The sequence below is a fragment of the Elaeis guineensis genome, chromosome 8 (assembly GCF_000442705.2).
Source record: "Elaeis guineensis isolate ETL-2024a chromosome 8, EG11, whole genome shotgun sequence".
In the NCBI taxonomy this organism is placed as follows: Eukaryota; Viridiplantae; Streptophyta; class Magnoliopsida; order Arecales; family Arecaceae; genus Elaeis; species Elaeis guineensis.
The window spans coordinates 4,565,694-4,582,170 of NC_026000.2; the positions used below are offsets into that span (position 1 = coordinate 4,565,694).

General features: G+C 37.1%; 2 protein-coding genes across 2 annotated transcripts; both read left to right on the plus strand.

Moving 5' to 3' along the window:
* Positions 1-1,943: 1,943 nt before the first annotated feature.
* LOC105050690 (uncharacterized) lies at positions 1,944-8,149 on the plus strand. Its single transcript, XM_010930801.4, is given in 7 exon segments — positions 1,944-2,359; positions 2,362-2,700; positions 4,346-4,397; positions 6,649-6,744; positions 7,637-7,701; positions 7,808-7,960; positions 8,042-8,149. Coding segments are annotated over 7 exon segments (1,107 nt in total). The 5' UTR covers positions 1,944-2,026; the 3' UTR covers positions 8,111-8,149.
* Positions 8,150-10,581: 2,432 nt separating this feature from the next.
* Positions 10,582-14,801, plus strand: LOC105050689 (uncharacterized). Its single transcript, XM_010930800.4, has 3 exons — positions 10,582-10,940; positions 11,150-11,238; positions 14,487-14,801. Exons 1-3 carry the CDS (start codon positions 10,902-10,904, stop codon positions 14,632-14,634), a joined length of 276 nt encoding a protein of 91 aa, XP_010929102.1. The 5' UTR covers positions 10,582-10,901; the 3' UTR covers positions 14,635-14,801.
* Positions 14,802-16,477: the final 1,676 nt, after the last annotated feature.

The window sequence follows — 16,477 nt, forward strand, 5'->3', positions numbered from 1 at the left end:
ACTTTAGCCACCTCTCTTAGGTGCCCCTTCTTATTTTTGATAATTCAAATGTACATATGTTACTGGGTCTAATTCTAAAATTAATTATATTGGATGAGAAACTAAATGGTCTGGGTGAAGAGATCACCCTTCTCCTCTGCTCCTCCACCATCATCTAGTTCAATCTCTCTCATACGAGATTATATCCCACACCTTACTCGGAGTTGGCTTGCACAGCCAAATGCCTAACATAGGCATTTGTAAGACTGCAAAGGGGTCAGATTGACCTATGTTCCAATCCATTTAGACTCGATTCGGCCCGCAATAAAGAGCTTGTAATGCTATATTATAATCTAAAGTTAGATCCGTTTCATTTTTCAGATCGGATATGAGTTTATTGAACTTGAATCTAATGATATGCGTTCTTTTATATATTGATTTAGATCTTATGCTTAATGGCATAATCCAACCCGATCCAAAATCAATATTAGACCCAGATCCCTCCTTTGCTTGGAGAATAGAGACCAACCTGACCCATCAATATTGATTGTAATTTTATTTGGATAATTTGATGTACAGATTATTTTATAAGTAGGGCAATGCAGCTTCCAACAGTAAAATTTTTTTCTTTCAAAATTCAAAAAAATCCAACCTATAGATCAATCTTAAATATTAATAATCCAGTATGATTCACCAAGTAAAAGGATTTGATTTGAGGCTAAATGTAGTTCAAAAGTATATTTGTGTTTGACATAAATCAATCTTGAGACAGTGCGTTGCTCTTCGAGAATAGGGATTGATTTCAAAGCAGAGCCCTAGAGTTTATAAAATATAATTTTAAAAGCACAACATCAAATACCTTCATTGTTAATTCAAACATTCAAGTGAATCTACCTGTCATGGTAGGTTGGCTTCATAAAATAGATTCAATTTTTTCAGAGTAAGATCGGATTATATATGGATCCGATCGGATCTGAATGATCCATTCTGATAAAATTTTTATCCATAGATTCAACCGAAACTTCTATTAGGTCGGATCTAGATCCAATATTGAGATCTGATCAAAAAACTGAGTTAGATCGAGATTACTTATTATCCGAACCAATTCAATCTGACCCATTTGCATCTCTAGGTATCCGTGAACAATCAAAGGTTGGAAAAAAAAATTGAGGGGTTTAATTTTTTTAACCAAAAATAAACCCTAATCTAAAAGACGAAAACTTAAGAAATGTGGTAAAAAAAGAACTTCAACGAAACAAAATATGGGGATTACTGTATTCACCTCATCATGTCTATAGAAAGCAAATCAGGCAGCAAATTGGCTTCTTAGTTTTGGTTTATTGGTTGATTTGCAAGTGGATTCTGTAATTCCTCAACAATTATCTTTGCTGCTGAGGATAGATGCTGCTGATTTTTGTTTATTTTATTTTTAGTATTTAGCTTTTCTTATTATTCCGTTTTTGTAAAGGCTTTTCTTATTATTCTTCAAAGGAACGAGGAAGGGAGGGAACGATGGAAGTAGGCAGTGCTGGGGGCAGAAGAGGAGTGGTTGCAGTAGGAGGGGAGGACATGGGGGAGGTTGGAGGCGACAGCGTTGGAGGAGCGGAGGACGAGGGAGACGCACGTGAAAAGGTAGCGTTCCTTGGGCGGAGATCCACAAGCTCCGGAAAGGCAGTGCCGCCTTATGGCCATGAAAATGGGGGGCGGTTGACGGCGGACTTCACCTCCGGGGAGGATTGGTGAGAGGATGAGAGAAACGTCCGCCCCATGGACCCGTATATTTTCTTATTCAATCTGGTTAATTCTAGACTCGGGCCCGACTAATGGTGGCTTAGCGGCTGCGCTTCCGTCCCATCTCGCTTATCGCATCTCAAAGCGCGAGGGGGGTAGATCCGATGCTTAGCGATACATCGAACGATCAGATAGCCCGCCGAGCGTCGGACCTAAGTAACCCCAAACTTGAATGCAATCGGATCTCGGCACGAATCTGTCGTAGCCCCGGGTTCCAGGCAAAGGTGCTTCCGGCCCCGTGCCGATAGAGGCGTCCATGGAAGAAGAGAAGGCCGCCGCGTATTACGACGAGCTCACCCGGAAGGGTGAGGGCGCCGCTCGATTCAAACAAGGCCTTGGCTACTCCTCCTCCTCCACGTCCGATTCCTTTCCCTCGAAATCCTCTACCTCCGCTTCTCTCTTCTCCAGCTTCGTCCGTGCCTCCAGCCCCGGAAAGGCCGCGGAGCTCGAGAAGCAATCCGTCCTCGATAACATCCACAACAAGCTCACCAAGGACCGCCGCCGCCACTCCCCTTCCCCTCCATCTGACCGCGATCGAGGCGGCTGCAGGAGCGGCGACAGAGACGACCGCCGTTCCGGTGTCTCCCGCACCGCCGGTCCTCTAGCAGGGACAGACGAAGGGGGAGAGATAGGAGCCATAGCCCGAGGCACGGGCACAGATCCCGTGAGAAGGATGGGAGAAGGCATAGGTCTCGAAGCCCTTCGAGAGAGGAAGAAGGAAGAAGAGGCGGACATCGGGACAGGGATCGGGATTCGCACCGCCGGAGCAGCAGGCGTAGTAGGAGCCGGTCACCTTATAGGTCCGCACGCAGTGGGGATCGAGATAGAGGAGGTCATGAGAGGGAGAAGGGTAGCCTCCAGCGTCAGATCTCAAAGACCAAGGGTGGAAGCACTGATTATTCGAAGCTTATTGAGGGTTACTCTCAGATGGTGAGTTTTCCTTTCTTTTTGTGGTTCTCATTTCTTTCTTCAATTTCTTGTGCACTTTCTTGACCGTTAATTATTTTTTTCGTGGTAACATACTAGATTTGAGTCTCCGAACAAGAATAGAAATCCGACGATGTGTTCATTATACTTTGTGGTTAGGGATTTTCCCTCTTTGTTGTTCATCCTTCTGCACTGTTTCAGTCTAAACTTAAGATATTAGCATTCTTTACCCCCATCAGCCTTCGCCTTGAAGGGACTTGGTGTGATGGCTATCTAATGCATGTGTGAATGTCAGTCCATTTGTCACGTTCTTCACTTCTTTCAGCCTGTGCCATCCGGACGATACATTTGAAACTTACAACAGTTCCGTCAAAGCATCATAGAATTTGGAACTAAACGGATGGATTTGATTTCATCTAGATGTACAAATAAATGATGCAAGCGGAAGTCGTTAGATAACCTCCTAAATCTCCAAGAGACCAATTGATGTACCTCCTAAATCTCCAAAAGACCGATTGATGTGCTTAACTCGAATACTTGTGATCATTCACCTTGGCGCATAAGTTTATTACTGATGCTACTATATATATATATGCGGGATATGTGTATATAAGGTATATTAATTAGCATACTTTTGTAGATATGAGAGAAAATTTATATTCATGAATTTGCAAGTGTTTGGTGTATAGTCTAAAACATTACTGAGGGATGCTTTTAGCATTGTATGCATCTATTTCATATCCCTCCCTCTCCCACTTTCTGTCTGAGAAGAGAATATCATGGCCCAAAAATAATAGTTTATGTCATTTTTATCCATCAAACTTGGGATGGGATGCCATGGTGGCATGATCCTTAGTAAATGATTACATGGTGAAAGAAGACTCTCATGAAACACTACAACGTGAGTAGGTAGTCCTTACATTCTGTGCTACTCAATAATATACATCTGCTGTATTTTTTCATGGAAAAAGATCAGCCCAATCTCTTTTTGTTGGTCACAGTATTTTGAAAGCTCAGTTTCTCCGTCAGTCACAGTATTTTGATGGGTAAGTTTGCAAATCCTAATTTCTGTCCCTCTCTTGGCATGCCCTGGTAAGATGATGCCCAAGCCCCACATTAAAAGCTCACACCCTTCCTAAGCCACCAAGGGATGGATGAAGAGTTATGGATGGTATCTTCTCCTAACTTGTAGGCAACGATTGATCTATCAGTTGCAACCAGGAATGACTGTGCAACAATAGCAATATTTCATAATTTTATAACCTAAACCGCCTCATATGAACTGACAATATTGGCCGCATCCAGTCTGGTTATATAATTGCATGTATAATCTGATAGTCATATCTGCATATCTTTTTAGCAGTCTTGGATTAATTGAATTCCTTGTCTCATCTAGGCAGATCATGCCTCTGATGTTGGATGAGCTGGCACCGAATGCATTTTGTTTCTTTAGTCACCTAAAAATCATACATAATGTTAGCTTTTTTTATCTCTTTTTCCTATTTTCTTTCTTTAACTTCACCATAGTGGGCTATTATGCAGTACATAATGAGAATTCTTTTCTTTTGTAAAGCTCAGGCCTGTGTGTACTTTTTCTTTTTATTGTGATTGATAATGATATGATGCTAATCTGTTTATTTCTTGACAGACACCTGCTGAGAGAGTTAAAGCAAAGATGAAGCTTCAGCTTTCAGAAACTGGTATCATTATTTCTTTTCTTATCTTTTTTCATGCTTTGTATTCTTACCTGCTAAAGCTTTCCTGTCACACGCTGTTAATTGTGCCAAATAGCTTGTTGATTGTCATGCATTATGTTAGTTAAGTTCTATTCTATGCTGCCAAACAAGAAGAAATACTGAAAGGTTTCTAAAAAGAGATCCAAAATTCATGTAGTTTGCGTATTTTGGAATCTTGATGCTCTCTTTCATAAAATTGTAATATCCTTAATGCTGAAGCAAGGAAAATTGTACTACTCATTGCGAGATAATGGTTCATGCTCTGGTTGCATTTTTCTATTACTTTTCAGGTTCAAGCATTAACAGTTTTAAGATCTTTAAGATGCATGAATTGAGCAATTTGCTCTATAAATATATAATTGCCTAGCAGCTTTTGCAGGGTAATTTATTGTATTATTCTAATATCAACATATAAAAGTGCTTTTACAAGGGAATGTATGCCGACATGTTATGTAATCATATCAAAACTAAGCTGTAATCCCGTTAAATTCACTTTTTTTATTCATTTCTAATTTGATTCATATGAGCACTAGATTTCACGATTACAGTGATGGGAGGCAAACTGTTATAACCCACCTCTTCTCATATACACATGCTTTATGGTTCTTTTCTGTCCCAATATACATTTCTAGGAGAAGTTATATTTTGCTAAGAGGAATGAAGAAACAACACAGGAATGAAGAGACAACTTAGGGTGGGCATGAGTTGTAACCACACATACAGTTGAGCAATGATCAGAACATGAGTGATAAATGTATTTGAGCACATTAATTCCAGGGAAGAAATTAACTTGAACTCCATTATCATGTGCTCCAATGAGCCTGAGTCCATTCACCAGTGAATTGAACAATTCTTAGACTATACAATGTTATGTGAAGCTATCATTGAAAATTGCTTGATGTGAAGCATGGTTGAAGCTTTGCATAGTCTTCTTTGGACAACTCAAGAGTTCCCTAAGTGGATGCATCTGATGGAGTAGTTTTGGATCCAGAGGTGTCCTTATTGTGATTCGCTATGGTTCCATGAAGATCTTTAGAAAGTATCAGTTGTATGATTTCGTAAACTATACAATATGAACACTTTATTTCCATTATACATATTTCTGATAGTGTACTTCTCAACAACACTAGATGTTGCATTAGAAGATGACAATCTCTTCATGTGAGATGGTTTGCTACAATTGGAAGAACAGGCACACATTACCAACTTATTCAGCCAGTTGGTCACTCTATTTGGTTCACTTTATTATATTTATCAGACAGTTCTCTGTTATGTCTCACTGCTATGTGTTCTCGGCTTCTCGCTAATGCTTTTCTCATGGAAAACATTGTCAATGTTGGTATAAGATAGACCCAAGATTTTTATTTTTATTATTAGCTTTTAGGATTCTTAAACTGCAAAAGAATTAACCCGAATTTAGGCATGCTTTTAGGTTGGAAGGGAATGGGACTAAAACAATGGATTTTCACTCGCAATTATGAAATAAAAATTAACACTTGGAAATAATAGGATTTATGGTTGTTAAGAGAAGATTTTATGCTGACTTCCTCTTTAGTGTCTTTGATATACCCAAAAATGTTGATTTACATAGATTCAATCCATAGTGCAGCTAACTAGGGATAATTTTTTATTTTTTATTTATTTTTTTTTCAATTGTCAATAGGTAATCTGGTCGTGTGTAGCTGAAATATTCGTAGTTTCTCTATCAGACTGATATGTTAGTGACTTAACACTATTGCTATTTATCAGCTATTCTTAAGCGTTTGCCCCCTAACTCTGAAACACAAAATTGAAAACGTGCCACAGATAGAAGTGTTAATTCTATTTATTAGGAACCTGATTGTACTAAAAAGTGCATTAGCCTGTTCATTTTGAGAGCTTCCATCAAATGTAATTTCTGGTCCTCATATATCAGACTGGTATCTTAATGTCTTAAGTTCTTAATACTATGGCTATATATAACCTATTCTTAAGTGTATGCCCCTAACTTTGAAATGTGAAATTTGAAATGCTCTATAGATAGAACCATTAATTCCAGTCACTAGGAACCTGATTGTACCCAAAAGTGCATTAGACTGTTCATTTGGTTTACTTCCATCAAATGTAATTTCTGGCCCTCTTATGGTGTGGACTCTGGGTTCTATTGCAGCAGTAATTAGGTGATATAATGCTTCTTAAAGATGATCTTTGACGTCAAAATTTTATTCTCTTGCAGCTGCAAAGGATACAGCAAGGGGCATGAACACTGGATGGGAAAGGTTTGATTTCAACAAGGATGCCCCGCTTGATGATGATGATGATGAAATTGAAGGTTAGTTTAGCTTCTGCTCGCAATTATATTAATTCTGATGACATAAGATGGTTTGAGTGGTCAGTTCATCGCAACAAATTAGTCAATGCTCTGGCATGTGTGTGATTGTGCATGCATGCATGTCAGAATATTTATCTGCACATGCACATGCATGTTGCTTGTGCTGTTGGAATCAGTGGGTAAATAAAGTTTGGACCAGATGGCCATGTCTATAAACAGTGTCCATCCAAACAACCCCAAAGGACAAATATTTATGATTTCTCCTGTACTGGTATTGCAACTGACTCTAAAATTGTTATCAAAAGAATTTCCAACAAATATTTCAGAAAATGGTTAGACAGACCTGAATCCAAGCATTTTAGACGCTAGGCTGCATTACCATGGACTGTTTGCCCATCTGGCAGAATTTGTTGGGTTAGGCATTTCTCAGGCTTGAGGGTTACAGTGCTACTTTGGACTTTCCGTATCTATAAATGGGGTAATGCAGGCAGGTTACTAGAACTCTACAAAAATTGTGCCCTACTATATTATCCATGCCATCTTCAATCACTTAATTTCAGCATTATATTGGTGTTTATCACTCTGATATGCATTATATATGCCAATGTGCGGTTATACGGGCTTGTGCCCTGTTGTCCTATGTTCTTTGTCCAACTGCCTAGAAAAGCCTTATTACCATTTGGAGCAATCTCTGGCATTTTGCAACAAGTCTATATGCTCCTTATAAACTTGATTAAAAAAGTGTTTAAAATAGTAAATGCCGTCTAAATTATTTATATGGCAGAAGCTTATTTGTGCATCTACTAAAATAAGATATAGATGTGCCTTAACTTTATTAGTTACAGACGATGTTTAGCATATATAGTACCAATGCTGTTATCTTTATCTGCAGTTGCAGATGATGATGCTTCACTGGTCAAGGATATAGGAAAGAGTTTCCGATTTTCTGCAGTTGAGGTACAATTGATTAGCTTTGTAAATTAGAGATTAAGATACAACTTATCCATTTCCTTTCCAAAACAACTTTGGAGTTTCCTGTCTTCTCTACTATGTTGTTTCATAGGCAAAACGGGAGGAAGAAGTGAAGGCTGCCCATGATGAGGCCATTTTTGGAGCATCAGCAGCTTCACCAGTTCCTGAAATAGGATCTACTGAAGATAATGATGCAGACGATGGTAATGAGACACACGTCAATAATGCTCTCATAAGCGATAAGGTGAGACTTTCCTAACCTATTTTGTGTTTTTATTAACAATTAAGTCAGATATAGTTGCTTATACTGCCAATGTCATGATAGGTGTTTGCCATGCAACAAGGTTCTTGGCGAGATCGAGCTCGTAAATTTAAGAATGATACAGAAAATTGAAACCCATCTTGTCTCTTAGCCAAAACTCGAGGTGTAGCCTGCGTTCCATGCTAGATCCTGCATTCCTGCCAAACACAACAGTGCATCATGGAGATAGTGGGAGTTCTAGCAAAGAATTCTCGGCGACCCCGGGAAAAATGGACCTCGTGGTGGTGAATCAGGTAGAACAAAAGTGAGCATGCTAAAAGAATGTTACAGTTGATGCCATTTGTCAAGCTCTGGGTTCATCGACTGGGTATGCATATGTGAGCAGAAACACCAGACAGAAACTCATTAAACCTGATTGTGAACAGGAATTAATGAAATTGTCATGTTTGCACAGAGTGCTTCATTGTTATCTCTCGGCTCCTTTTCTCATTTGTCTTATCACCATAGCTGCCTCATGCCTCCAGTTTCTTCCCTCAAAAATTCTTTTTTTTTTTTTTTTGGTAAGCCCCGCAAAAATCCTCTGGGCAATGGTCCTGAGCATCAAAATGCATAATTTAAATGCTGCGCATTCTTTTGTTGGAAGGATGAAAGCTTGTGGGTACGGTCGAGTCTTAACGCGTTTGGACCATATGCCTTGTTCTGCTTCAAAGTAGATCGTTAAAATGTAGACCAGCCATTATTTTAATAGAAGTATGATGTCACGATATCCATAGCGCGGGTTGAGATGATATTTTCTAAACCAACGAGGAAAGCATGCATGTACCGGTTCTTAGCCTGAAGTGATTTTTGCGTTAAAAATTGGTCTATTATTGATTTGTCAATTCTTTTTATTTCTTTTATTTTTTTTGCAGAATGATATATATTTAGGGGTTCTTGATGATTGTCCTCAGATCCAAGTACAAGAGGGTCAAGTTTGAACAAATATGTGATAGATATTCAAAATGTGTATTAGATTTTTAGCAATATATTTGATGTTTAGTAATGTGTATTGTCTGCTTGATATTTAGATTTAGGGGTAAAACTGCCCCAAAAAAATTCTAAACATACCATTCTGACAAGAAAAATATAATCTTTTTTTGTATAATTAATAATTAATAATTTTTTTAATACAAAATTTGTTAGTCTGGAAGGTCGAGATGGTACGTTTGGATCCGAATGGGTAATGCCACAACTAGGGCACACCACTCATTAATCAGAACTTCACTGGCCTTTGTTTTTTTTTTTTTTTTTTGTCTCCAATTCATTTAGAAAATCATGGAAAATTCTTTAAAGATTTAAGTTTTTTCGTATGAATCTATCCTCAATCTTCCACCATTATTTTGAGATTTGTGGAGATGGATGAATGATGGAACTCAGAGGACATTGGGATATGTACAAGGGGTTTAATCTTTTCAACCCTTCTCATCACCCTGGATTTAGCTGCTTTTATGAAAATGGGATTTTCAAACAATTTTCCTAGCTCTTCTCATCACTTTTGCTCGTGTTGCCTGTCTACTTTCATTCTTTTCTCCACGATTGTGATATAGCAGCCAAATCTTTGAATTTGATCTTGTCACAAGTTATAGTGCTGGAAGATGGTTCACGCAATTATTGACCTGATAATTACACTATTATCTTATAATTAATATTTTTAATATAATAGGATTTGCTACCATAACAACTATGGTTAGTTGTAATAACCAAAAAATAGCTTGCAATCAATGTAACGACGATAATGGCTGATATAAATAATAATTGAAATATAATCATTATTTATAAAATTTTAATGCATCCTAAATATGGTCATTAAACAATGTCCCTATTATGGTAAGCCATGTTCAAAATTTTTATGACTTATTTGGTTCATGAAAAATTTTTTTTTCAAGAAGTTACTTTTTAGAAAGTTATTTGTTAGAAATAAAATTTTGACATATTTAATTGATTAGAGAAAGTGATTTATTGCAAAGCAACTTATGTTTGATTGAGTATCTATTTTTTTAAAAAAATTATGTAGAAAATTTTATATATCCTTAATAAATATAAAATCATATATTTTTACTCCTAAATTTTATATAAATAAAAATATTATATTTATATTTATATTTATATTACATTAGATCATAATAATTTATTATATTAATATAATACTAATATATTAATATAATAATAATATTTTAATATAATAAATTTATTAATACAGATATAAATTTAATATTATATTAATATAAATACTATATTAATATCAACTAATTTATATTAGTATAAATATTAAAATAATAATAAAATATAATAAATATTATATATTTATATTATATTATATTCATATAAATGTTATGGTAATATTACTGTAGAGATTTTGATATATATTACTATTTAGTATTTCATCCTAACTATGTATTAATATTTATAAAATTTTAATTATAAATTTAAAATAATATTTTTTAAAAAAAATATCATCAATTTTCATCATTTTTAATAAATTTTTATAAATTTTCATTTTTTATAAAATATAAAACATATTCTTCCATAAAAAAATATTTTATTCTTTCTTTTTTTTTAAATTTCAATCAAATAAAAGATTCTCTCTCCACTTTAAAAAAAACTGCCTATTCCCTATATTTTCCGTGAACGAGTCCACGCGTTGGATCACGACGATGGGGTGCATACTGGTAATCTTCAAATGGTCAATAAGGTAGGGGGCTGAGTCTTATTAAATACGTTACCTAATCGGCGTGGTCTCTTGCAAAAAGCCCCAATGGAAAAGGAGCCCCAATAGAAAAGGACCGCTGAAGTCTGAAGGCGGTCTTCCTCCCGTCTACCAGCATTCCATTTTGTTCGCTCCATCGTCGGCTTCCGTTCCTCTTTCCGTCGCCCGTAGCTTCGCATGGCTTCTTCCACCGTTAACCGCTGGCTGAGGCCCGAGGTATGCCTCATCCCCCTCCCTTTCTCTCTCTCACAAACACACTTCTCTTCTCCTGTTTCCCCCTTTGGATCTCCTTTTCTCTTTCCTCATCATTCATGAACTGGGACCTGACGATCGACCCTACCATCTTTCATTTTTTTTTTTTCCTGTTTCCTTTCCTCCACAGGATGATTTATGCGTTTTTTTTTTTTTTTAAATATTGTTACTAGGTCTATCCCCTCTTTGCGGCGGTCGGGGTGGCTGTGGGGATCTGCGGCTTCCAGTTGGTCCGAAACATTTGCATCAACCCGGAAGTGAGGTCAGTTACTGGTTGGATCGTTAATTCGACGGCATATCGCATCCATGATCATAGGTTTTCTTAGTAGTTATCAGCAATTCGTAGTAGTTTGATATCGAAGAGGGTTTAGGTTTACGAATCATCAATTCAATCTTGATCTCCTGTTTATAATTGAAATCCTTATTCATCTATTTCTTCTGTATGCCTTCGATCACAACCACTCTCCTTCACCACCGTCGCGTCTATTCCCTTTGAGCCAACCTCCACAACCTCGCATCTGTTTTCCTCTACTACCCCTTCTTTCCTTGTTCAAGGGACGAATAAGAAGGGATGGAGGGTTGTTGGATCTCGCCAGGTGATGGCAATCTTGTCGTCTTCTGTGTTGACGGACACGAACAAAGGGTAGAAGAATAGGGGATGGTGGAGTGCTGAATCTTGCTGATTGTCGGCAATCTTGTTGTCTCTGGTGCCGAAGGAGATAAGAAGAAGGGGAGGGCTGTCGGAGTTTGCTTATCAACCATGCTTTGTTTCCTCCATTGGCCAATGACGCCACATTAGGAGGGGGGAGCTGCTAGCTATTTCTAGCATCCTTCTCCCGATGGCCGATGATGAAAGCTGAGCCATTGGCATCTATTAGTGGTGAGGGATGAAGAAGCCATAAGCAGTGGCGGATCCAGGAATTTCTCTTTTGTGGAGTCAACATAATAAAAGAAGCGGAGGAGCTAAGAAAAAAATAATAATAAAATATTATTTTTAAAAATAATAAAATATATAAAAATGATAATGTGTGATATGTTAATATCCTTTATGATAAAATATTATAAGAGAGCACCGTAACAAAATACTAGATATTATTAAATATTAAAATTATAATGACTAATCAAAAATTATTCTAATCATATATATTTCATATGAATGAGAAAAAAGATAAGACAAAAAAAAAACTAAAAAAATATTACAAAACAACAAAGAATCTAAAAGAGACATACATAATTGAAGTTGAGAAGAGATAAGAAGAACATATGATTTTTTATTGTATTTGGATTGATTAGGATATTAAAAAAAAATTGATGTGGAGTTTAAATGTAAGGGGTGGATGAATGAGAACTATGAGATTGGAGTGAGGCATTAAAAGACAAATATAGAAGTGATGAATAAAGAAAGAGAAAGAATGAGAGAGGGGGAGAGTGGTCAAAGTGGCATGAGAGCCGGAGAGAGAGATGGAATATGTGAATTACTAAAGAGAGAGAATGTGGGTTATAAGTACTTCTTTTTATCTTTTGATGGGATTTTTTTAGGATATAAAAAATAAATTAATATGGGGTTTAAATATAAAAGATGGATGGATGGGGTTGGATGGGGTATTAAAAGATAAATAAAAAAGTAATTAATAAAGAAAGAAAAAGGAGGAGAGAGAGGGAGAGAGGTCAAAGTGATGTGAGAGAAAGAGAGAGAAAAAGTGAGGTAGGACATTTGAGTCATTAAAGAGAAAGAATGTATATTATAATTACTCTTTTGATATAGTCTTTTTTATCCTTTATTTCTTTAAAATTTTACATGAGATATGGAATCAATTCATAAAATTAGTGGGGTCAATTTGGGCCTTTCCTACTAATATATATATATATATATATATATATATATATATATATATGTGTGTGTGTGTGTGTGTGTGTGTGTGTGTCTAATATTATGGGGTCAATTTTGGCTTTTTCCACTAGTCAATATGGCTTTTTCTACTAGTAGTCTAGTATATATATACATATGAGGTCGATTGACCCCATATTTTCCTCCTTGCATCCGCCAATGGCCATAAGCAATTAACATTTCATTTGAGATGGCATATTGTGCTTTTGTTGATTTCGCCCTTTTTTTTCCACTTCCAGGATTGACCCAACTGAGGTCAAGTTGTTGCCCTGGGTGGTTTGATTGGTTGTACTGCTCGGTCAATGGCTTTAACAAGTTTTCCAATTTTCCTGGTTTGGACCCAGCCAATCCTGTAACAGTTGGCTGGTGAAAGATCAGATGGATGGAAAACACTGGTTCTATAGGTTCTTTTCACCTCTCATCTAGACCCTGGATGATGAAGGATGATGGGAGCTTTGTTTGTCCCGAGGATTTTGGATGCAAGTGTTGCTTGCCTGACTGAATCTATTATCCAACGACCCCAAAAAATATTTGAGACGTGTCTAAGTTGTATCTAGAATTGTATCTTTGCCATTTTAGTATCAAGAAAATGGAAGATGCTAAGAGGAAGTGTTCACAACACGCATTTTGCTGTATCTGATTTTTATCAGTATTCTGAATGTACTGGGTGTTTCATAGTTTGCTGCCTATACCTGCTTGGTTGGTAATTTGATCATATTTATGGTCAAATTCAGAGAAAACCAGTGTTGCACCAATGTATCCTCAAGTCAAAATCTCATATGTATTGGAGAATCTTACTTTGCAATATCAAGAAATCTGGATATAGGGATTCATCAGGATGATGCACACACATTTTATCAGTAAAGTTTATAAATCTCAATAGAAGAATGTCATATTTAATTGTTTTATATATCATCGTCAGCATCTCTAGCAGCTTCACCATTGGCAGTACTGATGGGTAGCAGGCATGACATTGATCACGTTCTTCTGCTGAATCTTCTCAAACATCACATTAATAGTGCATCTACTGTGATGATTCACATTATTTTGTTTGTTCGTGGAAACATCGTGATCAGCAGCCTTATCTGTCATTTTTTGCATGTTATGCAGTTTATTGTTCGTTTGTTCTATTTGTTGGTCTTAATAGATATCTCCTTGTCCAAGAGTGATTTCATGATTAGTTATATGATGTTTTGGTTTTGACTTTTTTTTTTTTTTTTAAATTCTTTATATCCCTCCATTACCACATTCACCACCTTTAGCCTCATTCGTCTATACTACAGTTAATCTGTGAAGACAAAATTTCAAAAATTTATGATTGGTGCTGTAAAAATATGAAGCTAGAGAGAATTCCATAGTATGTGGAGATATTTTTCACAAACCTTAGTTTTGTGCATGTATGAAGGATATACAAGAGACTGTCACGATGTATGAGTGAGCTTTTCTTTCTGTGCACTTGCCATTAAAATTCGCACAACTAGTCTTGATCATCTGGACTTTGGCCTTTCTTTGATGCAATGCATCTGAAAAACTCTATTGCCACATTTTTTTTTAAATTCTTATCGTTATGTTCTTAATGTATGTATAGTGATTTGCCCCCGTATGTATGGTGATTTTACCAGGGTCAGCAAGGAAGGCAGGGCTGCAGGAGTGCTGGAGAACTATGCTGAAGGAGAGAAGTATGCTGAACATGGTCTCCGAAAGTTCGTTCGCAACAAAGCCCCTGAGATCATGCCATCAATCAATAGGTTTTTCGCTGATCCCAAGTGAAGTCTATTGGACCTAAATAACGCAAAACATTTATAATGGTTATTAGTTATTACTCGTGTTCAACTTGGATGATAATTGGGCCAAATATGGCCTGAGATCGGACAGCGTGTTTGTGATGCTATTGGACCATCAAATTATAATATGAAGCGTTTGAGTCATGTTCAACATGTTTTAGTTCTGCTTAAGAAACTTGATGACCTGTGAACGGACGTATATCTGTGATTTGACTTTTTTTTTTCCCCTCTTTTTTGTTGTGCGTTTCTTTTTCTCTTTCGTTTTTTCTTTCTAATGAGTTCTTAGTCTGTGTTGAATGATATTGGTGGTTTATATATGATCCATCAGGCTGGTGATTCGCGAGCTCGATTATCTATTAAAAATAGAAAATGAGAATTTGTTCGTGAATAACTGGAAGGAGGGGAAAAGGCAAAGCTTTTTCTTTTTTCTTTTTTTTTTTAAAAGAAGTCCTGGGACAAGCTCCATACACAAGCTGACCTGTAGTTATTATGGTAACGAATTCGTGGAAATCAGACTCTGTGGTTCTCGAACGAGGTTAACGTGGTAATGGAGCCTACTCAAGCCCAAAGCATTTCAGATAGGCCTAGGGCTGCATTTTAAGCTCAACGGGCCGGGCTTGACTTTAAAATGAAGCCTGCCTGTTAAACAGGCTGGATCGTGATTTTGACCAGCTCAGCTTGAGCTCGGTCCTCCTTCCTCCAATCTCCTCCTCCTCCCTCCAAGGCCCCCATCCCTCTCCTTCTCTCTCTATCTATCTCTATGCCCCACATTTCTCCTCTCTTTTCTTCCATATTTTATATTCTTAAATAAAAAATAAGGAAACTCAAGATCTAGTCCCAACTCTGAGTAAGCACTGAGCTCAAATCCAAGAAATAAGCATGAAGTGGAGCTGGATTTTATAAATTTTAGTTATATCCAGAGCCAAGCCTTCTCGAAGCCAGCTTGACCTATCCAATGTGTAGGTCTAACAACCACAAAGATCATAATGCTGTATATTGCTCAACCAGTGAGCCACCATCGTGCTAGTCCTCCGCTCCATCATCCTCTCTAATGCGATTGGTTAGAATCATTTGTATTTTAGACCATCCTATAAAAAATTATTTTATCATCTCAGATAAGTAAATCTTTTTCTTTCAAAATAGCAATTTATTCAATTCAAAATTTTCAATCAAATTTAAATAATAATAATTTTTTTTAATAATAAATAATATGATAATTTTTTATTGGATAGAACAAACCTAACCAATAATCTCGTCTTTAATTGGCTATTTGCTATACTTGTCGCCTCATCCAAAAATAGTATAGTTGGATTGTGTGTGTTTAATAATATTATATATATATATATATATATATATATATATATATATATATATATATGAACGAGATTTCCATTTTTGAGGTGGCTGATGTGGCGACGATCCGTGCATGCACAGCTGTGCACGGAGGGGGGTCTTCATTTATGCACGGCTGTACAGACACTGCGCGCCGATGATTTGAAATTAATCAACAGTACAAAGGTGCGAGGTCCTGAGAGATGGGAGCCGTAAGGGCGATGGAGAGGGGTGAGTGGGAGCGGTAAGAAAGATGGAGAGGGGAGTGGGAGGGTATCGGGAGTAGCAGAGAGAGCGCCCTCCTCCTCCTCTTCCTCTTCTCTCCAGACAGTCTTCATGCATGCTGACAACCTGGACATATATGTGGCTCATGATGGCCCTGGGATTCCTCAGTGCCATCGATCAGTGACGGCCTTTCGGTGCCCATCATGCTTCTTGTTGCGACCAATCGCCTCGTCGCCCGATCGTCGGGAAGCGTGTATCTGCAAAAGGAAGTC